Here is a 27613-nt window from a genome sequence, read left to right as displayed (position 1 = left end):
AGTATGGAAAAAAATAAAAAAAACAGAGCAGCCCAGTCTAACCTCGCTCAGCATGCCCGGCACGTTGCATCAGTGGGCACCGGCTCTGACCAACCTTATGCCACAGGAATACAGATCATTACCAAAATAACAGATAGCAGGGGGGGATAGATAGATAGAGAGAGAGAGAGAGAGAGAGAGAGAGAGCTGACAGCAGATAATAGGAATATGTCTGAATATTAATTTCATGTGCGATGCTCCTGTTTCTAAATAATTCATAAGTGACATGGCCTGAAGCAAAGTGGTTGAGGCTGGCTGCATGGGGTTAAGCCTGCCGGGGGGCGGGGGAGGAAGGGAGCGAGGCTGGGAAGTGATCGCTGTGATCTAGCTCACCTCAACCGGGTCCACTTTGACATTTTTCTGCAGCGTTCTTTCTCTTCCTTTAATCGTCAGTCGACAGTCCTCGAGGTGAAGTGGCCCTCACTTTGTTTTGACTAACCGAGTAGCTGGCAGTAAGAATTTCAAGCTCCCACCCAGGAAGTGTTTGTATGATTCGTTGGCTGCTCTAAATAAAGGACTCTTGGATGTGCCGCAATTAAATGTAGATCAAAGTAACAGTTTAATGGGCTGTGTTGCAGAGATTCTAACTGCTAACCAGTTAGCACTATGGGGGTAAGCACCTACACTACTTTGGTGCTCGGAGCCTCTAGTCTGGGCTACTAGATGCACGGCTAACTGTGCTAACTAGCTAACAGCATCTACAGTTAATTTTGTGATATGCTACCCCCTGTTTGTTTTGGGTTTGAATTCAACAGGTGGCCAATTCTAACATGTTGCACAGTTAAGGTACTGACAGCGGCCTGGTTTAGCTCAGCCCAGCTTAGCAAAACGCAGCTAGCTTTTCTCCATCTTAAGCTAACAAAATCTGTCAACTACCAGCTCTCACAACGTAACTCAAAGTAGTCATTGCTTCAGGCCAAGAATAGTTTCGTGTAAAACCACAACTTGTCGCTTTTTGCATTTTGGTCTTTTTTAATGCATTAAAACAAATCAACAAAACAGATACAGGTGCTGTAAGTGGACTTTTCGAACAGCCAGGCTAGCTGTTTTCCCCCTGTCTCCAGTTATTATGCTAGGCTAAGCTAGCTGTTTGCTGGCTGTAGCTTATCAGGCATGATATTAATATCAGTCTTGTCATCTAACTCTTGGCAAGAGAGTAACTGAATTTCTCTAAAATCTGAAATCACACCTTTAACTGATCATTAGGCATATAGAATGACACAAATCTGAATTATCTCATCATGCAAATAAAAAATAGAGCAAACGAATTGATTTGCAGGCTTGTGCTTTATTTGCACATCTCAACACCTTGTCAAATTCCTTGTGCATTTATATATGTATATTTTTAAAATCTTCATTTGCATCCCAATTTCTTTGCTCTATCCTAGTTTTCACAGCCTTCAGTCTCCCTTCAGGGATCGTGACATTTTTATCTTGCCATAGCTGCCTGACTACATCAGTGCGAATACCAACTCTAAATAAACCTGACCTGATGCGACCTGTATAAAAAAACTGTACTCATTTGGCATCAACTCCTCTTGGCTTTGCCGCATAATTCAACTTCATTTTATCTATCAAGTATTCAGCCCTGCTCGGCAATCAAAACAAACTGGTGTCTGATGGAGGCCGGGTTGCTCAAATTAGAGCATCCAGCTCCTAATTACAGTCTGTTAGTCACTGGCTGGATCCCGTAGTCTTTCCCCTCATTTTCTTGTTTGGAGAGGGGTTTAGCACTCTATCAGACAGCTTACTATGACAGCTAGGCTGCGCTTCTGTCACTGTAATTACCTCTCCATCCCCGCGCACATTTGTCTTACCGGCTCATATTTCGCAACTTCAATCTCAATCCATTAACCTTTTTAAGAGGGCCCCGGAGAGAGGGAGGGCGAGAGAGGCTCCTTTGTTCTGAAGATGTGCTGCGCCGCGCCCTCACCGGAATCCCTAACATGGGTTTAAATTGATCAAAGATAAAAACAGAGAAGAGAGAGTTTATGGGGGGGGGCAAAAAACACCTGTATCCCCAAACTCTTCTCTGCCTTTTCATCCGAACTTCAAACCTAATCGCTCTGAGAGCAGAAAGTCCTTGTGTCACAGTCTCCTCTTTGAAAATTAGTTTGCCAGACAGTCGTTCCATAAAACATCAGGACGCATTTAAATCTTTAAAATGCAACGGCTTGTGCCGGCCCCACCGCTGCAGTGATAAGTTGCGTCTGTTTACTCCAAATGTTGTTTAAAGTGAGATTTAGCTTGTGTCCGGCTCAAAAGGTGCGATCATCAATTTGCTGCAGAATCTGAATAAGAATCTGCAATGAAAGCATTTTGCAGTCCCTTGCCTCCAGAATGGGCTTATCTTAGTTCTGGGGAAAAAAATCCATTAAGTTCTATGTGCACACACTTGCTCGAGCCCACACACACACACACACACACACACACACACACACACACACACACACACACAAAGATGATAAGGTAATGTCATTGTCATCTGGCCATCTGATTAAGTAGACTAAAATCGCATTTAGTGGCCAGTTGAGGCGCTGACGGCCTTCCATGAGGGGTAAATGTCACCCTCACACACTCTTCTCTGTCGCCACCTGCTGGTAGTTTGCATTTTCCACCTGCATTTGGGGTACAAAATACTCTAGTGTGTTGTGAACGCCTTACCAGGAGGCAGCATTTAGGTCTGAGATCTATCACTCAAGCACAGGCATCCAGATGTATTTGTAGATGGCGGCCATTCGTCCTTTGACGTCTAGCTTCATAATGTTAGCTAGGAAAGGGTTGAACGGTAATGTTAGCTATCGTCTAATGGAAGCTAACGGTTGCCAAATATGTCCCTCTACCTTGAAAAATTGGTCCAAATGTCTGTAAAACAACACTTTAGGTTGCCCATTAACATGAGCGTTCAACTACTTCCTAGCTAACCGTTTGATTATATGCAGTATATGTGTGTATTAGGCTACTTCGACGATGTGCGATGATATTTTAGTGTGAATTCTACCCTATACCTATTGTATTGTGTGGCACTGAAATGGCAACGTTAGCTTAGGAAGTGGTTAAATGCTAACATTTGTTGAAATGAAGCTCACGAGATATTAAATACACTGTTCTATCTTGAAATATGGCCCAGTGTCCCTTCAGATTTTTTGCTTGCCATTGTCTTTTCAGCTAGTGATTGATCAGGACGGTGTGAAATGATGGCAAATTGTCAGATTCCCTGCGTCAACACAGCAGTGCTGACCATGACGTCAGAGCTAAAATGGCCGGCGTGTGATATGGTCTCTTTGGCCAAGTCCTCGGAAAACAACTCGGATGTGAGGTCCAGTTTGCAGGTTTTCAGAGACAGTTAGACTAAAAAGCCCTGGGCATTGAATCAAATTTAAGCTTCTAGACAGCTTGTTCAATTCCATTTCCTCAGAAAAGCCCCTTCTCCTATTACGGGAATTTCCTCTTATTCCCCCCCTTCCTTCCTCCGCCGAGGGAGGGATTGTCGAACTGATTGGCAGCAAAGTACTTGAAATAAGTGTAGACATCCCATTTAAAAGGTTGATGTGGGAGGTGAGTGCGGCCACCGGGAGAGGCGAGGCTGACCTGCTCGGAGTTAGAAAAGACTGTTCGGCGATGAGCTTGAAAATTTTAATTCTGCCTCGCAGTTCGGTAAGGAAAGAACGCGCATAGTGCCATCAACAAAATAAGACATCCTCTTCAAGAAAACTCTGTAAGGTAATCATGGATGCTGCCGGAGTGTCTGTGTGTGTCTGGGCGTGCGGCAGCCCTTCCAACAATGGAATCCCAATCTGAGGAGGACACAATGCCCAAAGGCTATTAAAACAGGCAGACGATCTGCTGGGGAATCTCTTTGGCTTGCCTCAGCGGATGGCTACACCTTATTGTTATGTCCTAGCGCTCTATTCCCCTCCCCTGTATCTCTCTGCAGCATCTTGTGCATCATTTCTTTTCATTGTCGTGAGCGCACACACAAACATCTCTCCCTCCCTCCTCCCCACCTGTTTTCTCTTCCAGCAATCTGTCAATCTGGGCGCAGATGATGGACGTGCAAATTTGATCTTCGCAGCAACTTTTTGAGGCAGGGCCGTGTTCCGTGATTTTATGTCCGTTCGGGGCATTAAAGGAGCCTCTGTTTACCATACCGCACAGTGCTAATGCTCCTGCGCTCGCCCCGCACAGAGGACGTCTAGTGTGAATTCATTTTCAAGCCCATTATAACCCACTTTGGACGGGGCGGGGAGAGTGAATGGATTGTTTTCGATCGCGGAGCTCTACAGCACAGCGAAGTCATCAGAGTGTGATCACAGCGTAGCAGCATTAAGATATTGGAGAAACAATGAGTCATTCAGTAGTTGTTACAATGGGAATGGACAAGCGTTATACAGGCATATGTGAAGCTAAGCTAATAAAAGGCTAATATATGATATTGAAGATATGAATATACGTTGTTATCCTTTAAGCACTGTATTTTAGAAAGATGCGTGTATATGTGCATGCCTAGCCCTGAGTTCCACGAACATGATCACTACTTACTTATTTTATCATATTCATTTATTGCAGCTATAACAATTCAATTCCAGAATCAACATGTTAAACTTTTTTTTAATGGTTTGCAGTTATATAAGAGTCTTTAATTTGATTTAGTTTTTGTATATGTGTACATTATATAGCGTATATGTGTTAATTCGTGTTGTGCTGTGTATCCAAGTAAGCAGCAGTAAATAACACAAGTGATATTATCAGGGATTTAATAGGATTGGACTTCGGTCATGAACTCTTTTCTAGAAACCTGAACTGGGGACATTTTGAAAACGATATTTACACACAAGAGTCTAATGAAAGAGCCCACTGACTTTTAATGTGGTCAAATGTATCAGGAGTTCTTGGAGACGTACTAGAAACTAAAAGTCCTCTGCTGCTTTGATTTTAAACCATTGTATTCACATTAAAGGTGCAATATGTGCGATTTATATAAAAGAAAAAAATCCAACAATTAACTGGACTTATATACAAAATGTGAGTTAAAAGCAGTGTTGACATTATGTCAAAGACGTCTGTATGTTGTGTTGGAGAGATGTCCACTGAAGTTAGCATGCTAACCAGCTAGCCCCTCTCTCTGCCAGGGGTCCAAAGCTCGTGGGCTAGCAGTAGAAACACCAGCACTACCCTAATGAACTGAGCTAACAAGCTAACAGTAGGTATAGTCATGGATGTATAAAAAGTACAATTAGCAGCAATACATACTTACTCTGGTACTATTTGGCTGAGTCTTACATACTGCATGTTTAAATCACAGCCCTTTAACTTGTGAATGGAACTGATGATTCATATTCTTTTTGGTTTTCTCTCCATTCATCAGGAAATAAAATCTATATTTGTTGAAGTCACGTCTGTGTGACTAACAGTGACCGCACACTAGATGGGAACTCAAAACTTCCAAATTCTGCCCATTCAACAGAACGATGCTGCATGTCAGAGCAGCTCAGCCTGTTCTGTGTCATTCCTGTCCAGTATCACCTGACTTTTGCACAGACCGAATCATTTGCACTTTAGATCAGATAACGGTCGACTTTAGCCTGTTAGCGCCGACAAAACACTGGCAGAGGCACGGCTCCAAAGAGACGAGACTTCAGAGGAGACACAGACTGAATTTTTATCTGCATCAATATGGGCCCAAGTTCCTCTGGCCTGTGTGTCTGTCCAGGAAGCGAGTTGGGAAACTCCACGCTGTCATCTGGTGTCCAGTGAAGTTTCTGTTCTCCTTTCAAACTTCGCCTTTTGGCTGCGCCATTAGCTTAGATAAACACAGATAAAAGGGCTGAGTAACCTCACCCACCTCTGAGGCAAGACGCTGGCAGCGTAGAAACAGGTAATTAAAAAGGATCGGGTTGTGTGTGTGTGTGTGTGTGTGTGTGTGTGTGCATGTGTGTGTGTGTGTTGCGAGCGCCACAAAAAAAGGTTGCAGGGACGCAGGCAGGCAGACGTTCTTGGAGTTGCCTGGCAACCCTCTAGCCACAAAGAGGGGGAAGTGTGTAGCCTGTTATGACGCCTTATGTAACTGCAGGAATGAGTCTGAGGAGAAAGCATGAAATAATCCATTCCCACTACTTGTTCTCATTATATTTTCTTGGGAAAACAATACTGAGTGGCAGACTCTATAAGTGGGCTGGATTTGCATGCTCTGTGGGTTGCATGTGCAGTGCATTTACATCCTTTTAAAGATGCACTATGTAGTTTTGCGGAAGAAATGTTAAACTTGTTTTCCTCTGAGAACAGCTTGTTTATTCAGTTACGGGAAAAAAATATCTGTAGTGCCCTTTTAACTCTCTTTTGGAAAGCTGCCAGTGGGATAACCTTAATCACCATCCCGTAATGTAACTCAAAAGGCTTCACAATCCTTTACGGCCGACCGATCCCTCGTCTTTGGCGTTTTCTTTTCCGGAGGTCAGCGCCAACTGTGCGCTGCAGGGTGTCATGCGGTGAAGCCATGAGAACCTCCGGTGAACCTGCGGCGAAGCTTGGTTTGGGTGGGGGGGTTTCATCTCTCGCCTGCCTAGGGAGCCCGGAGCCTCGGATAAACACAGCCGACGGGTACCCTGAGCTAGATCTGCCAGCAGTGTGGAGGATTATAATGCTGGGGGTGGAGAGGGAAACAAAGTGGGGGCGGGAGGAGAGGATGGAGAGCGGGGAATCTTGGGGGGGGGGGGCAACCACGGCGAGGTGAGGAGAGACGGTGGGCAGCAGCTGGGGATGATTACGGCTCCCAGGTTGAACCCCTCGCCATGCTCCAATTCCCCTCGCTCGCCTCATCACCCGATCGCTCGCTCACACGGTCGCCACTGCGCTCGGACACCTGCGGTACGCTGTGAACCCACGAAGCTCTTTCCATTAAACCGGCTTTGATATTGACATAAACAGGTATCAATAATGCAGGTTGTGCTGTTTTCTTGGCCTGCAGAAAAAAATGTGACCAGAAACGTGCAAGTTTTGAGTCATCGGTGCGTGTCAGCAGAAAAAAAAATGTTGCTGAGCTGCCGTTAGCTAGTTAGCTCATCTAGCGGTGCAGTTAGCAGTCCGGACTGGGAGCTTGGAACACTGAGCTTTGGCTTTGTTTGTACCATTGCACATGAGCTTTGGTGCATCATGTGGGGGCCGAGAGCGGCACCATAATGTGACATCAGTATCATCATTTGACGTGTATCACCTTTTAGCTTCTTGTTTCGGTCTTAAAGCATGGAACTTTACTGTTATCGCTGAGTCTCGCCGTGCTTCTTTCCTACTTTCCAGCTGCTTTCAAAGCTCTGATAAACACTGTACTCTAGGAAAATAGAGAAATAGGTGAAACAACATTTAGCAGGCTCAGACCCTGACATTTTCTCAGGGAGCTGAGAAATAGAATAGAGATACAAGGAGAATTAATAGTGGACTTAAATTTGGCAAAAATAACTCAAAAATAAATGCTAATGTTGCTGCGTGGCTGCTGGATAAATAGTGTTTTCCTAATATGACTTTATAATGTGATACGATGTAAATGATGTGTTTACTTGCTTGTTTCACTGCCCCCAAGTAGACAAAAAAGGAAATCACCACTGCTGTAATGAAGTGCGACTGGCAAGGCAGTTTGGAGATCACTTTGTTCCCTATATTAAAAAAGCAAAAGACAAGACAGGAACACAAATAACTGCCGAAGTAAATAAGCCGGCGTCAAAGCGCCGCGGCTACGAATCCGTGCACAGTATCCCAATAAGATGTCTGTAAGTGTGCACAAGGAGCGCAAAACATACAAAAGAAACTAGACTGTGCATGTATTATACATGTCACTCTGCACATATTCATTCAGTATTCAGTCAGTATGTGCATCCAGGCATTGTGATGGCATACTAATTTCCTACACTGACACAGCCCTCACTGTGATCTCTGTCTGAGCTCTAACATTACCGCCAGAGGCCACAAACAAAGATAAGCAAATCAGGGCGTCGTGGCAACTCACCCCTGCGCTCAAAGGATTGGGGTTTAGCAGACTGATAGTATGAGGGCAACGAAAGGGAATCGAATCCCGGGGGATGCTGGGAATCGAATAACTATTGGAAGGTGAAGGAGCGGTGCTGCGAATACACAAATGAGTCAGAAAAAGCGGCAGCAGCAGAAGAAGAAGAAGAAGAAGAAGAAGCAGCAGTCATGTCAGGAAGCACAGGGAGGTCAAGTGAGCAAAGCAAGACAAGGGAGAGATACGGATAATGATAGAGACAGAGAAATAAAGTAATGGCTGTGGGCAGTATTTAAATGAGTCTGCGTGGCGGTCCAGTGCACAGATTGACTGTGAATTATTACCACTGTGTGCTCATTGAAGCCGCCTGCCTGCTAGGCCAATGTGCACTCAGTAATTCAGAGGGACGGAGACAAAGAAAAAGAGGGCAGGGAGCGAGAGAATCCCGAACTATCGCTAAATGACATATAAAAGTCAGATTTCCACGGTGGTTTTGATTAAAAAATTCACATGGCTAATTTTCAGGGACGTGCAGTCACCGCCTTCGACCACACCCCGAGCATTTCCCTGGTTGCAAGAACACCAGCAGAGGCAATTTAGACACATGGTGGGTGGTGCCTGTTCAGGCCCGTGACAGCTGACCAATCAGAGCAGACTGGACTGAAACTGAGCACCCAGGGTGAATAGCGGTGCTGCAGCAGTGGATGGTGTGAGAAATATAGTTTGATGTTTGAACATTAAAACGTTGAGACTGATTCCAACAGGCGCCCCCTAAAACGAGCGTAATACACACAGAATTCTTCGAGAGCAGATACTCAATTAGAGAGACAGCTCAGGGTGCAGTCGGAGCTGCAAACGAGCAAATAGCATTTGTGAGTGTAGACGACGGGGAAACTCTAACAGGTCCGCTAAACACGCAAATTGTCTAATAGAAGAACATTTAAACATGTGATTATCCCACCTAATGTTTGCAGCGACGCTTCCCGTCCTGTCTCACCCTGCCTCGCTATCTTCCTCTACCCTCTCCTCTCTTTGGTTTCACAACCTAGAGAGGGAGGAAAAGACTCCGTGTGTGTGTGCGCGCGTGTGCGTGTGTGTGTCTGTGCGTGTGAAAGAGGAGCTTAGATCTCTAGCAGAGCAGATCAGTGAGGCCGTGAGCAGAAGCAGAGTGCTGGACCTTCTGAGTCCCAAAACCATCACCTATACTGCTGCCCTTCAGCTAGACACACACACACACACACACACACACACACACACACACACACACAATATTTACAGTATATACACTCACACAAATGGGAACTCAAACTCTACACTTTTTTTTGGAGCTACTGTTGGCTTGTTAATATGTGATTTTATAGGTCATGTTAACATATTCATGCATATATTTGTTTTTAATTCAGGCACATTCACAAAGCTACTGCACTATTATGATATTAAAACACTGTCATTGCTGTGCCGGGGGGGGGGGGGAGACCCTCTGGCCTCTGTAGATGTTTCCTCCCTGTACATCCTGAGAGCACAATAGAGTCTTTCACATAAACACATCAGTGATATCCTGCATGTGATTAGATCTTTTACAGGTAATTAGACTTGAGCCTCCGTCTTGTCCCCCTACCTCCCGACATGAAAGTTAAGGAAACAAACGTGACGATGTGAGCTTTCTAAGACCTGTTTATCCCGGCGCCTGGGCTGTGAGGATGACTCAGAGTGTTGCCTCCTTACGTTTCTGCCCGTTCTGCAGAATCTTCGATGAGAGTTCCCCCCCCTCGGCGCTCTCGTGTAAAAACCAAAAACACAACCACAGTACAGAATCTTGGAGGAAGAGAATCTCCGGAATGCCGATATGCATTGACGGGAAACAAATCCATGTTGCATGCTGTGCCTGCACACGTCATCTCTGTGTTTTTATGCGGAGTGGAGGGGGGATGTTGTGTGAGATATTTTTAAATATGTGTTGTTTTCTAATCATGTCCTCGCAGCTTCTTCAGTTCCACCTCATTAAATTCAACCTTCCCCGTTTCACCCGCACATCTTGATACTGCACCTCTGTGTTTCCTGAATGACTAAGCAAATGTACCCAGCATAGCTAGACACAGCATTCAGTAGTGTTTAGTTATTGCAGTGCATCTCAGTTTCGAGTCGTATCAGAGAGGAGGAAAAAAAAAAATCCTCCAAAGAGCCGACAGCTCTTGTTCCTGTTTTGTTTGGTCCACGGGCGCTAACTCCTCCTGTGTTCAGGCTGAATAACACAAAGCTTCTTATTTTTGGTCGGGGAGTAAACAGCTGGTTGAGGAAGCTTTGTATTTTTTTTTTTTTCCCCACCTGGATGCTTTGTTGGCTGCCTGGTTGAGATCAGCCAAAGGAAACTCCGCAAAAACAGTCCCTGGCATCGAGTCAGCGCGGCTTCCCTGCGTACATGCGATTTGTTTCTTTTTCTACTCTGTGTGTGTGTGTGTGTGTGTGTGTGTGTGTGTGCGCTCTGTTTCCATCTCTATCTACAGCACGTCTAAATCTATACCTCTGCCTCGCTGTCTCGCTCTCACACTATCTGTCTCTCCCCGGGAATCTGTTTTTCCTCCCTCCTCTTATTGATTCTGATTTCGGCACTAGCGCTGCGTTTTTCGAGGGAGTGTTGCCTCCCGCTGAGGCAGCCGGGTGTTTGTTGGTGTGCATGTGTTTTTTTTTTATTTTTTTACCCTGTACTGTATGTGTTTGCCTGCGCGTGGACCCCCCTCGGTCCCTGCTTAGGCAACAGAGGGAGATACTTGTGGCTTGTTGACACTAATCCATTCCAGTCTCTCTCTGAGCGGACTTATTGTGCTAAACTACTGTAAGTGGTTCGGGGAAAAAAATCTGCCTTTTAAGATGTTAATACCATTCGATATCATCTGTCGTACTGTGCGTGTCTGTAATATTTGGTCTTCGACTGGTATTGTTGATGTTAACGTTCCATTTTTTATTATTTTTTTTACTGTTAAAATACATCTTTCACACATAAATGACAACCAACCGCCCCCCACCCCAATCCTGCCTCATGTATAATAAAGCCTTAACTCTCTCCAGAGAATTGCTGGAGAATTCATAATTTTCCAGCTTTCTCCTCCTCCAAGGTGCTTTTACCACAAACGCGCCCTGGTAATGTATGCAGCCAGCGTCAAGATCAAAGATACACGGATCGTATTTTTTTTTCAGTGTGTGCATTCGTACATGTATGTGAGCTGCTAACAGGCATGTATGACTTCATCTTCAAAAAGCGCCATGACTAGGCCCCGGGCGAGGGGCCAAGGAATACGGGTTTTGATGTCAGATGCCTCGACGGTGTGTGCCGCCTTCACGCGGTCGCATTATGCCGCTCCAGCATGAAGGTGAATCACCGAATGCGATGCCCTCAGAACCCTGCCAGTTAGTGTCTACTGACCTTAAGTAAATATGATTCTGCATAGCAAGTACTGCTGTAATACAACTGCTACGCGCCTCAGGGCAGAGAGTAGGTAGAGTGCACGGCATTGTTTAAGAAAAGGTTAAACATTTGGGGTGATAAGCTTGTTAATTTTCTCCCGTTTTTTGCAGAGTGAATGTGAGGCTACTGCTAGCAGCCAAGCTAACCTCAGATTAGCATAAAGATCTGAAACATGGAAAAACAGCTAGCCCAGTTCTGGTCAAAGATTTTTTAAAAATCTCTTTTTAACAAATCCTGTCTCCTTTAGTTTGAAACTCCAGGAAGTCACTGTCCCCGGCCAAGAATTGATCTGGTACGTACGTATCCCCCATACACCTGCAACTTCTTGTATGAAATTATGCTTCTCTTGGCAAAAAAAAAAAAAAAAAGAGATAGGGGCGATTTCCAGAGAGGATGTTGGATCAACTAATGGGTGAATAGGCACTAGCTTGCAGTTGCGACAGTTTGTGGAGCCTCTGAACGACAAAAAAACATTGGACTGAACCATCAATATTCTAAATTAAGTGGATCTTTGCCCCCCAAAATTCGCAGAGGGGAATTCTGGGATTAAATAGCATAAGAAAATTGTCAATACTTAACTGTTGCTGGTCCAGTGGTTGTTCCCTGGCATGGCCAAATCACTGTCTCCCATTAGCATCATAGCTAGGCAACCGTTAGCCTTTGGCATTCACCTGAATAGCCTGGAAGGTATACCATTCCACACTTGAACAATATAACCTGAGGCATATCTGCTTTATGAACTGCACCTCCTGTTGCTTCTGGTGCCAACTCAGCAATAGGCTATATGTCTACAGCTCTGAGTGCTGTTTCTTTTATTATCCATAACTTTGTTAAAATACTAGTTTTCTCAGTTCCCTTCTGGTAAGTAGCAAGGTTACTTGGCATTTCCTACACAATAATGCCATGTTTTGGCGCAACAGTTTTACAGACCTCTGATGAGTGATGAGGAGGACGAGGTGGATGTGGAGGTGTACTATTTTTTTATTATTATAAATTTGTTCATGATGGTTGTTTTCATCTGGGAATGCTCTCACAAAACACAAAAGTATATAAGTATAGCACCGAACTATGTGCAGGCAACTTGAATCCTCCCAGTGTTTGTAAAAGATGAAAAAAAAAATAAAAAGTAGCCTACTTTTATCATGAATAAAACATGTGACAGGCACTAAAAGTTTAAAAACAAACAAACAAACAAACATAACAGGCTGGTTTCTGTTTAATTCTGTTTAAGTCCATCTCAGTGTGGGGTAATCCCTCAGCCGCGTACAGCATTCAGCCCTCGGGCCCGAGCATAAATAAAGCTCAGCGATATCAGTTCAGGGTCGTTCTACTCTCTGACAAAATCGCAACTTGGTGGAACAGATAGCACTCTGTGTGTCGGCTTCGCGTTCTCACAATCTGTGAATGTAAGAATCAGTCTAGGCTGACAGCAGTGTGTAAAAAAATAACCATCATCATTCATTTTCGAGGTTTTTTTTTGTTTTTTTTTCTTGTCACACAAGTCACAGGGAGCTGCTGCAGGGGAGCAAGAGAGCCACGTGTTGCAGAGCCCTGTACTGAATGATGGCAAACTACACTGAATAACATAAATGTATACAAGCTGAACTGTGTAAAGTCAAGCACTTCAACTGGGTGACAGATGGAAAAGCACAAAGCGTCATCCATACTGGAGAGGTGCGCCCAGTGAGACACAATAGCCGGTTTTGCATAGGTAAGCCATACATTGCATAATAGATCATCTTAGAAGTGGCTTGCTCTATGCTAAGCTAAGCTAACTGGCTGCTGCCTGTAGCCTCATATGTGACGGATCCACATGAGAGTGACGTCAGTCTTCTCGTCAAAAGCAAATTGGGGCACTTCCCAAAATGTTGAACTATTCCTTTAAAAAGGAAAAACTCAAACTAAACTACCCACTGACCGTGGAGGAAGAATTCCTTCCGTGCACACATGCATGTGCAACTAGAAGGAAAAAAAAGGATGATGTATGTTGCTCTTCACTGCTTTATGACTGTTGGTAGTTTATTAGAGGAGTCGTTTTAGGAGACATTGTACCATTTCCTGGCACCGCGCTGCACTCATTTTATTGATTTGGTCTTCATTTTAGAGTGCCATATGTCATGTTCTGTTAATAATAGAGTGGGGCTGAGCGCTAGATGAAAAATTGCAGCAATCACGCCGGGGTGCTGTTTGGAAATAGAGCGGATTCGTGTAAGAAACCGAGTGGGGGGGGCTTTTAAAGGTTATGTCATCATCTGTGACAGTCGGAGGAGAACAGAATATCCGCCGGGACTGGGATCCGTCCGTCAGGCCAGAGATGAGGGACGGAGATAGGGGCGGCGCAGAGAAAAGAGAGGCAAATGTGTTCGAGGGAAATAAGGAGGGTCTAATAAAGGAAATGATCTCAACAATGAAGCAGCCCCCAAATTTCTGCTTTTTTTATCTCCTGGATTAAAGGTTGGGACTGTCATCCGCCGTCGGTGTCATTATATCTGAGCGTTGAAGGGTTTTCCATTTCCCCTCCAGGGCACACAAAAGCTGTGTTTTCCTTCCTTCTTTCTATATATCAACAACCCCAAAGCACGGCCATAAATTGAAGCCCCTGCTCACCTAACAACAGGCACGTTGGATACAATCTATTTACTCTTCCCTCTGAGGGGTGTGAGAACAGAGATTGGCCCGTCCGGATTAGACGTACTCTTACCTGAGGTGATAAATCATAATCATGGGAACACAGCCGCTGCTGCGTTCCCACTGTATATTTCTCCAGGTGCCAGTCTGTCTGTCTATCTGTCACACACCTCAGAAAGAGAAATGGTCCCCCCCCCAACCAGCACCCCCGCCTCCCTTCCAGCTGTAACTGCATCACAAATGTTAACCATAAAAACACTGCAGTGCATGCTCGTCTGACGGTCGAGGTTTGGGGGGCAGCGAATCAAACCGTGAGGTGCAGGCGAGCCCGACTCTGAAAAAAACACAGGCAGGCCTGATATCCAGCTGCCCTGACATTTGGAAGAGAAGGCTTTTTGATGTGGGAGGTGTGCATGGAGCTGTGTTTGTTTCCCCTGTCTCTCTCTCTCTCTCTCTCTCTCTCTCTCTCTCTCTCTCTCTCTCTCTCTCTCTGCCGAGGCAAATCTGTCCAGAGCTGTCTTGCTCTCGCCCGCCTCTCACTTGCATGTCTCTCTTTTGTTTTCTCGCCGTTTCACAATTTCAGCTCCTTTTTTTTTTTCCTTGCTTTGCCTCTACCCCATAGCATCTGTTTATGTATTTGCTGCTAAAAAAAAAAAAAAAACGGCCCTCCCCATGCGCGAGTGTCTGTCGGGGGGGGGGATATCTCTGCATTGCACTCCTGTCTGTGAGCGAGCGGAGCAAGCAATTCGCAGACCCCCTCACCTCGCTGTCAGAGGGTTATCAGAGTAAAGCCTGGTGTGTCTCCCACTGAGCCAGGAGGCGCGGCCCTTCCCTCCGCCGGCTTTTATCTGCGCCTTAATGCAACTGCACTCAAAGCACTCACGCACACATATTATTTATTTGCAGACGTTTCCCACTCTGTCACATTCATTTTCTACCCCCTCTCTCCTACTCATAACCCGGATTTTTTTAACCACCAGCTTGTGCGCTGTCGAGCTGTGGCGGACTCGGGATGTTTGAGGGGCGGGGGCGAAAAATAAAGAAGGGCACTAGTATTGTAGGGGGCACATTTCTCCACCTGGAGGGCATCGTAATGGGCACTATATCATGTTTTCTCCACCAGAAGGGCACCCAAGATGGCTGTTTACCATGTTTTCTCCACTTGAGGGGCACCCAACTGGGCACCATATCATGTTTTGTCTACTGGAATTGCACCCAAGTGGGCACTGTATCACATTTTCTTCACTTGAAGGGCGTTCTGGAGGGCACGATATCATGTTTCCCCACTGAAAGGGCACCAAAGGGGGCTGTTAACCATGTCATATCCACTTGATGGGCACCATAGAGGGCACATTATCATGTAACATGAGTCCACCAGTGCTTTCAAGAATAATTGACGCTCAAGTGAAGTGTTTGCCAAACTTTGGAGCATTAATGAATGTTGATCTTTCCGCGACAATTACTTGGTATCGGCAAGCTGTTGATTGGAGTGTCGCTCACTGACGGAGCCGACGCAGCTCTGAGTCGAGCGTTGGAAATACACCAAATAAGTGTTCACCTCACTCCCGACGGTGTAGACACCATCGCATGTAGTGCTGAATTTGCACCCTTAGTTAAATTAACATTGATTATTCATGGGTGCGACAGAGGTAAACGGAGAGCTACTGTCACGGCGTTGAAAAAAAAAAAAAAAACAGAGCTGAAACACATGCCTTATGCTGTGTTAAATTCATAAATTCATGATTTCTATTCACATTGTGTCGCTCTATTATTTATGGCCGTGCAGCACAAAGACCTGCAGATGATAAATGTATCCAACACGTGAGACAGTATTCCCTGATTGAGCTTCCCAAGGCTGTAAATCCAGCCTGGTTCATATCCTGCCGTGGTTTGTAATTCTGTTGACTTATCTGTCCAGATCAGTCTTTCCTGCCTCTGGTTTTGCTGACAGGCCGAAGCCATACACTTCTCAAACACACATCTGCAAGCACACACATTAGAATAGCCTTTATTTGTGTGGTGTCTTTCTTAAAAGTTTGAAGCTTGAGTGCTGAGAAACTCGAAATGAATTCTATGACGTCACCGCCAAATACAAAGATTGAAGTTGTTTTTCTGTCATTAGCAGCTGATTTAGAAGAACCGGAGGCTGTCAGACCTTCCCACCAGCATGAGCTCACCATGATATTAATGACTAAGATAATCATATGATGTCGGAAAAACCAAGCTCTTGATTGCCGGCGAAATGTAATTAACTGATTCTTTGACCTTGGGTTATCTGTCCATCCAACTTTCAGATAGGCTTAAATACAATTATGGGCAACGATGCAAAATGCTGATGCGAGCTTGTTATGTTCAAAAACATTAGAACATTTTTTTCGATGGCCTATTGGGGCTATAGTTGCTTAAATTATTCAATATTAGAGGTGCCATGATACAATATTACATTGATTCTTCGGATGACAATGCAATAATTATGCAAAATATCACAAAGTCTAGATTCGATTCAGGGGCTCGCAGTCGATGTGAGACAATATCAACATTGACACAACCAGTCACGGAATAAGCTACCACCATTTCCTTTCTACTTTTAGATGGACAAGGTGACACGGATGTCGGTGGCGCCCCCAAGGAAGGGTTCAGGGGAAGAAATGGACCCCTGATATAATTGTTGGCCACTCCGCTGGCTACTCTAGTGAGTAGTATATACATAATATCCATCTCAGTAATGAGTACTGTACTCATAATCAGCTTCTTTTTGATATTCAACATTCTCCTTTTTCATTCACCATACGTAACCACTTGTCCTTTACAGGGTTGTGGGGGGGCTGAAGCCGATCCCAGCTGACATTGGGTGAGCGGCGGGGTACATCCTGGATAAGGAACCACATAGCTTCACTTTGCGAGGCTGGATTAACCAGCAGAATCCTCGCATCCTTTCAAGTCTTTAGTTCATCCAGATCATTGTGTTGTTTATATGGGCCTTTAAATTTATAATGCTTATGACGATACAGTGTGAGAACTTCTCCCTTTTCCTCCATGAAAACTTTATGATTTTTTTTCTTTATGATTTTTATCGCTCAATAATTTAGCCATCTGACAGATTGCTCCAAAGTTTACGACTCCGGATAGCGAATCAGTCCGACTTCAGAATAGCACATACTCACACACTGGCACATAAACATGTTCTCACATACATTTTCACACACCACGCTACATATTCACTGTGATCACATACGCTATACAAATCTCTATAATGCAAGCGGAGCAGTGTGGAGCTATTTTCCCCGGGTATCGACTCTCTGCCGCCATGTTTTCACCAGAGATAACCTGCTGACTTTCAACCCAAATCGAAGCATTGGCAATTACAGTGTGTAATTCAGCCCCTCGGGTAAACGGCGCTGCAGGTGCCGCAGTTAAATATGTCAGCGTGTTTTTATGTCATTAGTGCGTGTAAACATGCAGCCGCGATAATCACAACCTTCGCGGCAGATTTATGCACCGAGGGGCTGGATGCATCAGAAAAGCAGAAATTATCAGCTCACCCGCCGGTGACTCTTACACACCACCTCTTTATGCAGATTACAGGATGTAGGTGGGGCGGCCGCGCTCATCGCAGCACAGACTGCTCCTCACACCAACACCCACAGACCAACAGGCTGGTGGAACAGCTAAACACCGGCCAGAAAAAGAGCAAGCGGCGCTTTAGCCGAGAGCTGGCCAGGCCACTGCCAGTCTGCAGCTATGAGTAAGACGGATGACTAAGCAGAGGACAAAAAACCAAAAGATTGTATGTTTGTGCACAGCAAACTTGTAATAACATAACGTGTTATTTAATCAGGTGACGCGTCTCTGATTTGGCATCTCAGTCAAAACAAGTGAATCACGTCAGGAAACGTGTGCGGTCTTCAGCGTCGACTTCACTGTCAGCTGGAGTTTCCGCTTGAACATTCTTCCCTTTATCTGGTTTCCTTACGTTTGGACTTACTCTTAGTTTAGTTTTGGTTCTGTATCCATGCTGCTGCTTTCTTACCGCCTCTTTGCTAAGGCTGGATTTCCAGTTCTACTTCTGTATTCCTAATAATTCACTGTTAGTACAGTAAATGTCATCACATCCTGTACGGTGGACTATTTGTTACGGGAAAGCTCTAGCTGTTGCTGCGACAACAAAGAATAAGGCACGTAGCCGATGAAGAAGGAGAACTGTATCTGTACCGACCGTTTGCTAGCACTCATACAATTTTCAATTAATCTAGCAAGCGCTTTTTGTCAAAATTAAGAGCGTATTTCTATGAAAAGTTACTTAAAAGTACAAGTTTTTAAGTGGTTGCCACATTTTTTGATAACTGCCTCTAGCAGATCTATTTTTAGCGAGGTAGCTAATCAAGCTAACATTAGCTCCATGTGTTGGTTGAAAACATTGCCTCCAGCTGACTTTTTAATGTTCCAAGCTGAAAGAAAGCCTTTAAAAGGATCTTGAATGTACCCAATGATTCAAACATACATGATCTCAGACTTTCAACCTCCTAACTGAAAAGTACCTACAATGGAACACCACTCAAAGTCAGAATACCCATTTGTTAGCTTGAGAAGACAGTATTTCTTTTAGGCTGGGGGCGGGCGGTTTGGCGTTTCAAAGTATGGAAGTACTATAAAATAAAACATATATTTGGTGTCTTGTGTTGTTTCCCTCCTCCATTATGTGTGCATTTCCCATGGTCATGGTCAGTCAAGTTTTTTGATAACATTTGGCATTGCGCACCCGGAGCGCTTGGAGGTCTGGCGCTGGATATTTCAGCCCAGAAATTCTGACCTCCCATGTTGGCTGGAATGCAGCGAAGGTGCTAAAAGGTACTTGTGCAAAAGCTTCACGTCAGCGGCTGATGATCCACGAAGAAGACAAGAGGAAATAAAGGAACTGCGCTTGTGTGCCAGTGTAGAACAAGAAAGAAAAAACCCCAAAACCAGATAGTTATTTCACTCTAAAGTACCCACAAAGAGCTGCTAATGTTTTTGCCCACAATCTGTGAAGAAATACTACAGAGTGGAAGAGCTTGTGAAAGCCTTTTTGGTAACCAGGTAGTTGTGAAATGCTCTGTGGCCAAGGAAATATTACAAGTTACTATCTTGTGTTTTTTGAAGGCTTGGATAAAACAAGAAAATCCTCCAAAGGCTTTATATTAAAAAGGAAAAATGTGTGTGTGTGTGTGTGTGTGTGTGTGTGTGTGTGTGTGTGTGTGTGTGTGTGTGTGTGTGCATGCGTGCAGCCAGCTGATGAGATGAAGCATGTATGTGGGTCGGTGGGTAAGTGAGGGGAGTGCACACATTGCCAAGGATTGCTTTCAACTTGCTAACAGATACAGCCATTTATGACAGCCATCTGTCCAGCGTGTGTGTGTGTGTGTGTGTGTGTGTGTGTGTGTGTGTGTGTGTGTGTGTGTGCGCGTGCATACACTCGCAGGCACAATTATGGTTTCCGCTGGTGGGTGTCGGGGTCCAGGTGGCTATATACCGTAATATTGCACCCATGGTGTGCAACAGCACGGGGGGACGTGGGAGCCCAGCAGAGCATATTAGTCATAGATGCTCAGTCTGGGTCCCTGAACCCACCACGAACCAGGAACCGGCTTTCACGGTTACAACTCATTCTTGCAATACCAGTCGAGAGACAGCGGTTTAGCATTACCAGTTAGGCGACATATCAATTTAAAATCTGTAAAACAAGAATTGATACTGGGCATTGCCTGCTGGAATTGGTGGAAAGCATTCGGTTTGAAGGTTTGAAAAACCTCCAGGAACGTTAAAAACCACCACAGGGTTCGGAAAGTACTCAGAGCGATGCAACATAATTGTGATTCGTGGTTGAGTGGGCCAAACGGGGACAAAACACTCGGAGGAGCATTTGGTAAAGACATTCTCACACAAGCTTCTCGGCTCATATTTAAAAGAGCTTTGCACATCGGGATTTTTACGAGATCTGTACGTGTTAGCTCCGGCACAGTTAAGAAACCCAAGATGATCACAGGCTAGAGGAGCGCTCGCAATCAAAGAGCCCAGTAGAGCAAGTGTTTCAATCGAAAATGTCTTGATCATCCCAGGGTTGCACATGACCGCATAATAAATCCTGTGGGCGGCTGGAGAGCCTGTCCTTTTGGAGGCTTCCTGGAGACAGAGCGGATGAAAAAGACCACTTCATAGGCTGCAGCAGATAACAGATGATTGAGCTGCTCCTTTTTAACTCCACTTGTTGATATCGTGAAACGAGATCAGGGTTCACATCCCGTGGGCATCAAAGATCTTTGGGAACGTGTTGAAAAGTGAGACACTAAGCCTGAAGGAGCGAGGATTTCTTTTCAAAAGTGAAAAAAAGACAAAAAAAAAAAAAAACAAGATAACAAAATAGTTGTACCTTTTAGCACGTTGATCGTAAACGTTTTGGGTGTATCAGACGAGCGGTTAAACTACATCAGAGAGAACATGGGGGGGATACACTACTTTTCAGTCTTTTGATTCCCACGGTGAACACTTGCAGGTGACAGGTTCCATTCCTGCGCTGCAAATCACACTTCACTGCTTCTGAGCGCGGTTTTGCATATCAAACCAATGAGAAGCCATCCGTAGCGCGTTCCCTGTTGGTGCTGAGGAGGGAGACAGAGGAGGTCTATTTTTACATCCAGCCAAAACAAGGTTTGAAGTGAGGGGCCCAGCGGAGAGGAGGGAGAAAAAAGTTGATGTGATATGCTGCTCTCATCCTGAGTCTGTAAGATCTGCAGATGCTGCTCTGTTGTTTGTGTTCTTCACGTGGAGACGATAAAGCAGACTGCTCAGATATCTAGCATCGCTTTGTATTGGTTCTGAAGGACTTTTAGAGACAATAGCGATGCATCTTGAATTGGGGGGGGGGGGATTATCAATCCACCACTTTGTTTCAAACTGAAATACATATAATGCAATAAAATAATATTAATGAAATAATGCAGACATTCATGGTCCCCAGAAGATGTATCCTTCCAAATCTGGCGATCCTCTGACTTCTTCTCTATCATCACAAATAGACCTGCACTTGTAGAATTTAATGAAATTTGATGGCAATGATTGGATGGATGGTCGTGATATTTTGAATAGACATTCATGGTCCCAAGAGGATGAATCTTGTTATCTCTGGTGATTCCACTAGTGGCACTATGAGGCATTTATGGTATTTAACTAAATGTCTTAACAACTATTGGATGGATTGCCTTGAATATTTGTACAGACATTCATGGTCCCCAGAAGATGAATCCTTTTGCATTTGGAAATCCTCTGACTTTTTTCCCTATTGTCGCCAGTAAACTGAAATGTAGTGCATTTAGTGAAATGTATTAACAGTTATTGGATGGACAGCAGTAGAATTTTAATTAGCCAGTCATGGTTCCAAGAGGATGACTGTTGTGTTCGGCGACTCGCATGTTCCCTCTAGTGTCACTATGAGCCGACATTTGTGGTATTTCATAAAACGTCTTGACAGCTATGGGATGGACTGCAAATTGTTGTAATATTATAGCATTTTCCTCATAGCGTAGCTGTTAATTTAGCACAATAATCAAATGAAAAAATGTTGCCAACTCTTTGATGCCTAAAGTACTGACATTACATTTAGTCCTACCAGGGCTCTAGTCTAAGCACCACTCACTTGAGATGGTTAACATTACAGCCGCTATATACGTTGGTATTATCATCGTGTGCATGTTAGCAAACTTGTGTTAGCATTTAGCTCAAAGCTGCTAGCATGGCTGAAGTCCTCCTGAAGTCCTGTTTCTTGGCCTTCCCGGCAGTTGTGTGAACTACATGATTCTTACATGTTTCTGTGTGTGTAGACATGCAAGTGTGAATAGATCCACATGTTCCTGGGAATAAAATTGGGCTTTCATGTGTGGATTACAACCTAAGAAGGTATTACACGATATAGAAAGAGCAACTGAATAATCCCTTTCGAAGCTGCAGTAAACGTGCCAATACTGTAAATGTGCCATCAAGGAAAAGTAATTAAGGAAATAAGTTCCAGCGTTTCTATATGACGATCCTTCATTGGAGGTATTAGGCTGTGAAATCCGGTCTTCTTATGATACAGTGTAAGGAGAGGAGTGTTTTTCTTCTAAGGCACAGCCTATTTTCATGGCTATATTTAGAGGCCCTGTTTCTACTGGAGGTGAGGATATTGCCTGCTGCGCTCGAGCTAAGGGAGGCATATGTTTTTCCCCCCATCTGACCTACACTTCCTGGTGTGAATTAAATCAAAGCTGAGAAGTGCTGAGAAGAGGTGATAGGCAGCGGTCTCTTGAGATAAGCCAACGTCGTTTTTTGCTCCAGCCGGCCAGCAAAGTAAATCGGCCTTGTGTGGTCTCACATTTTGGCAAATAAACTGACTGTAGTTTTAGTTATCTGATGCCCACAGGGGGAGGTCTGAAAGTAAAGGAAGACTGAGAGGAGCTGATAGGAGACGTGTTGTCCCTAAATGAAAACTGAAAAGCAAAGTACATATGTCTTCCTTTCTCTTCACCCTAGCCGTCTTGATTCATGCGGCGCAGATGTTTCGTTTATTCGTGGCCATGGGCCAGAGATGAAAAGAGTCTGGTGGTTGAGTGACGGAAATGCTGAGCAATCTTCAGAGCCCATCTGGGCTAGTGGAGCTGTCTGTGGCAATGACCGACTCCATCTTCCCGCCATCATCTTCCGCCGCACTCTCAACCGTGACACCCCGCAGGTAACATCTGGGTCCCCCCTGATGAAACTCGGAGCAAACATGAAATGTGTGGACACTGGAATGGACCTTAAAAGGAAAGGGAAGTGGAGATGAAGAGATGAAGGGAAGGAGGAAGGAAAATATACGGCGCCTAAACAGAGTGCTGGGTGACTCAACCTGTCCTCAGCCTAGCCAGATAATCCTTTTACAGTGTGGTCAGTGAGCAGATACGTCACCTCTGATCCCTCTTCTTCCCCTTTTTTCCATCTTCAGCCCCCCAGCTGCCACTTCATCAGTCTCTGTCAGTCTGAGGCTTACGGTGTCACCCAGTTTCGCATCACAGACGACGAAAGGCTAGTAAATTTGTGGCTAAATATACTGAAGATTTGTATTTTTAGCCATGCTCCTGTAGCTGGGTGATTGTAGGGATGGCAATGTTGATCAGAGGATCTGTAGGTCAGTCTGCTGTGTCAGATTTACATTTTCTAACAATGATTGGATGAATTAAATTAAAATCATCACATTTTTTACAATAATATTTGACATTCATGGTCCCCAGAGGATGAATGCTGATGACTTTGGCAATTCCCTATCATCTCATCTGGCGCCATCATCAAGCAATCATCAAGCACATTTTTTTTTTTTTTTAATTTGGTGAGTTTAATGCTTATTAGCCAAATTTAGCTGTTTTAGCTTTTTGTTTTAACTAATGAGCTAAAACTTGCATGCCAACATGCTGATAGTAGTAGCATACCAAGATTTTTATCATGATAAAGCATAACCTGTTAAACACACCGTATGTTGCCTGATTTCTGAGTTTGATGATGTCATTAAGATGTATGGGATCATGGGAGTTGCTGTCTCCTGTGTTTAACAACCACCATTGCCATTTGACGTCATTTGGGCAGAAGTGTGAATGGATGAGGTAAGATTTCTGACATAGCAGCCGGTGATATACCGCAAGTTATAGCAACAGCGAGCGAAGGAAACGCCCCGTTAGCTTGAGTTTTGTTTGAACATTGTTGGAAACATTTGAGATAAGGATAAGGTCTAATTTTAAGACATTTTAATGCAGAAATGTGACATGTTGTATCTTTGAACATCTGCATGTCAGCGTCATCGTTGTGAGAACGTTAGCATGCTGATATTAGCATTTAGCTCACAAAATGATTCTGCAAAAGTAGAGCTTTGCGGAGCAGTTAGCAGGGCTGAAGACACAGTACTCTACTACTTCTTATTTCTGCGTATTTTGCCGTACCAGTTTGAGTGTGTTTAAAGGCTCTTTCCAGATATCTGATTCAGTAAATTAACTTTTTCTTTTGAACCTGAAACTGTAAGCGAACAATGGTTTCGTCGGAAAATACATGCTTCACTCCATATATACTATGACGACAAAACACTACATCATTTCAGTCAAGTCTTATTTATCTGTAGGCAGCGGGCAGCTTTGTTTCTCTTATCTGTCCTCCCTGTTGTTTACCTCACCATATTTCTTCACCTCTATTGTGATCAAACTGCGGCGGCAGCCCAAGTTTGAACATAGTCTTGTTTCCACTTTCCAAAAGGGCTCCAATCTACTGTCCTCGCAGGGATGAATCCACTGGGTTCCTGTCTTACTTTGCTCCCCGGCATATGATTTATTCATATGTGAAGTAGAACATTCCGACAATCCCCCACACCCGACCCTGTTACCCACAACCCCCCACCTCTCCAATCAGAAATATCGAAGGAGGCCGTATGGGGATGAAGCGCGCTGTAGAAAATTAAACCAGCTCTGTCTGCAGGACTGCTTTTTAATTAAATGTTATTCCATGGCATTCACTCTACACACTATAGTGTTGTGTACAGTGAGAGAAACAGGGCTGATAAGACAAGAGGGATAACATGCGACCCATGATACCCCGAGCACAGGGTGTATACTTTAACCTACAAAGCCAGCAGCGAGCCTGGGGTTGCTTGCTTTTTCATGGCACATCCATTCATAATTCACCATGCAAACTACAAAGGTGGATGGGTAAGTGGACATGCCAACCAGCGACGAGACTGAGAGAAAAGAGAGGCACATTTGACACTTCAAAGCATTTTAATGCACCATTTGCAGCATGGGAAATGAACATGCATTATAAAGGGTTTTTACAAAAATCCTTTGTACTCGAACACAACACCAGCGACACCCAGACAGATGATGAGAGCTTGCACGGAGCGGAACAGAAAACTGGCCGAGTGTATGGATGCTATGGATGCATTCGACGGTGAGGACAGCCGGCTCATAAAAAATGTGCGACATTGGGTGTAAATGCACTCACCCTACATGCTGCACAGGCATGAAGACACTCACTTTCTCATGTGCGCACACACGCATGCACGCACACACACACGCACGCAGACACACACATATACACACATGCACGCACACACACACACACACACACACACACACACACTGAGAGCTGTGTGTTGAACTCTTTTATTTTCGCCTGTGGAATTCCTCCGGTTTTCTTCACATGTAGTAATCTCATGTATTTTTCATGCACCAGTTGTCCCAGTAGAAGGTCTTGTGTGTCCAAGACAGGACTCTCCACAACTACAAGGTCACAACTAATACTGACAAAAAGAAAATGAGGGGTGTAATTTCCAATGTGTATGATTTCTTTCTTTCTGTCTTTCTTTGCCTTTCTTTCTTTCTTTCTTTCTGTAAATATGCCATGGATAAGGACATCTTTACTAGTCTCAGTGACGTCAAAGGCTTTTTACTACAAGTCCCAGAATGCTTTGCTCTCGGTTATCGCTGCGCTGGCGATGCTGCTGCATTCAAGTGCACCTCGGGGTTTCTCACATCCGATTTTTGTAAATCTCAGCAGCCTCTTGTAAAACTCAACCAGCTGTGATATAATAATAATAATAATAATAATAATAATAATAATAATAATAATAATAATAAAACTCATGTTGGACAACTTGCTGAAGCATCTGTATTTGTAGGGACGAGGCAGACTGCTGCTTTGCAGTAACATGGCAGAATCCGGAGGTCAAATGTAAGTTTGCTTGTATATATATATCTATCTATATATATATCTATATATATATATCTATATATATATATATATATATATATATATATATATATATTTAAATAAGCAAGGCTATGTGTCCATATCAGATAACTGCACAGAATATACATACTGTCGAGATCGTGTAGCCAATATTTCGTAAGGATTTGTCTGCCAGTAATTCATCAGTGAAGGATGGGAAGAAGCTAGCATATTTAAACTGGATGCAGGTGTTTTTGTTGTTGTTGTTGTTATTGTTTTTACATTGGTCACAAAAAACACCTGCTTCCAGTTTAATGTATTATATTTTGCCAGCAAAAAAACCCAGCTAGCATCGTGTATTATTTTAACTTATCATTAATGGGCTAATGTTTGAGGTACTAGCCATGTATGCTCTTTAGCATTAACTTAGCAAACCTATTTACAGCATTTCAGAGTTGTAACTGTAGTCTTAGTTAATTTTCTGTGTTTTTGTTGCTATTCAACATCATTGTTTTGAGTCAGTAACATAATATGGCAGAAATGCTCCGCAATTTGTTATTGTCTGACGCTCATTTACTAGCCTTACACACATTTGCCAACCGGAATGGCGCCACTAGCACCAACCACTGTTATCAAGAGGTAGACTGCTAACTGAAAAGCTGTACTGCAATAGCTTAAGAACTCAAGCTTAAATGACCAGCGAATATACATAAGTGTTTGAATGCATTCATTTAAACGCAGGCACCGGTACAGCTCTCGTGCTCCTCACGTCAGAAGTGCGCTGACACCGTTATCCTCGAATTTCCGGCAGCACTTGAACGCTGCACGTCTCCGTACCACTACGAGCAGCAGCAGCAGCAGCAGCGGCGGCAGCTTTCTCTCCCTGTAACCTAAACAATGACTCCTACTACAGACCGGAGGAAAGCACGCCAGTAGAATGCGTTACACAGCACCCAAACCCTGCTTTTCGCTGCTATTCCGACCGCTCACTTAAATGCGCCGACCGTAAACATGTGGATACCTACGGAAAATGAAAAATACGGCGTCGGTAAGTTCACTGCCTTTATGGATTTTTTGTTGTTGTATTTTTTAATTTGTATTAAAAAAAAAAAAAGCTGCCTGTACTCCGCTGCGTTCACTCACATTCAGTGCTGACGGGGGCAGTGTGTCGGATGGGTTTTCGCGGAGGTGAGCTGGCTTCTTCTGCGAAAAGATGGATTTTCAAGCGCAGAGAGTTGTTATTTTTGAGACGTGTGTGTGTGTGTGTGTGTGTGTGTTTTATATCAACATAAGGCAGCATCAGCTCCGCTAACAGCCCGTGATGGGAGCTTCATCTGACTGCCACATTGCAAAGCATAGGGGTTGTCGCTCTGACCCCCCACGGCTCGCCAAACGCACAGCCACATTTTGATTTGTCCTCTTTTCTTTTTTTGTATAGCCCCCCTCTGCTCGTGCTTTTTGCCCTATTGTCCGGGTATAAACTACAGTGTTGCTATCTTTTGTATGTGTTTCTCTGTCTGTTTGAATGGAAGAAGGGGGCAGAGAAATCAGTTGCCTCTTTCAGCCAGCCGCTGTGTGTGTATGTGTGTATGTATGTGTCTGTCTTGTGTATTATCGCTCCGCCAGTTTCTTCGAAAGAAACACAAATCTGAGCAAAGAAAAACACGCAGAATATTTGTTGTTTGTGTGTGTGTGTGTGAGTGATTCTGATCATCGCGAGGGGTCCTACAAAAAAA

General features: G+C 44.2%; 1 protein-coding gene and 1 long non-coding RNA gene across 7 annotated transcripts in view; both read left to right on the top strand.

The window, feature by feature from the left end:
- The first annotated feature begins 5820 nt into the window (after window positions 1-5820).
- LOC119032761 lies at window positions 5821-18796 on the top strand. Its single transcript, XR_005079027.1, has 3 exons — window positions 5821-5917; window positions 16718-16818; window positions 16939-18796. It is a non-coding gene; the product is annotated as an uncharacterized LOC119032761 (long non-coding RNA).
- Window positions 18797-26684: 7888 nt separating this feature from the next.
- dock4b (dedicator of cytokinesis 4b) overlaps window positions 26685-27613 on the top strand; it is a 125519-nt gene continuing 124590 nt past the window's right edge. For all 6 annotated transcript variants that reach the window (XM_037121611.1, XM_037121608.1, XM_037121610.1 and 3 more), the window contains exon 1: window positions 26685-26925. In XM_037121611.1, coding sequence (XP_036977506.1) covers window positions 26889-26925 — 37 coding nt within the window. In that variant the 5' untranslated portion in view covers window positions 26685-26888. The remainder of the gene's footprint in view (window positions 26926-27613) is intronic.

This window comes from Acanthopagrus latus, chromosome 14, assembly GCF_904848185.1.
Source record: "Acanthopagrus latus isolate v.2019 chromosome 14, fAcaLat1.1, whole genome shotgun sequence".
In the NCBI taxonomy this organism is placed as follows: domain Eukaryota; kingdom Metazoa; phylum Chordata; class Actinopteri; order Spariformes; family Sparidae; genus Acanthopagrus; species Acanthopagrus latus.
The sequence above is the reverse complement of the archived record's forward strand: the minus strand, read 5'-3'. Positions and strand labels throughout refer to the sequence as shown.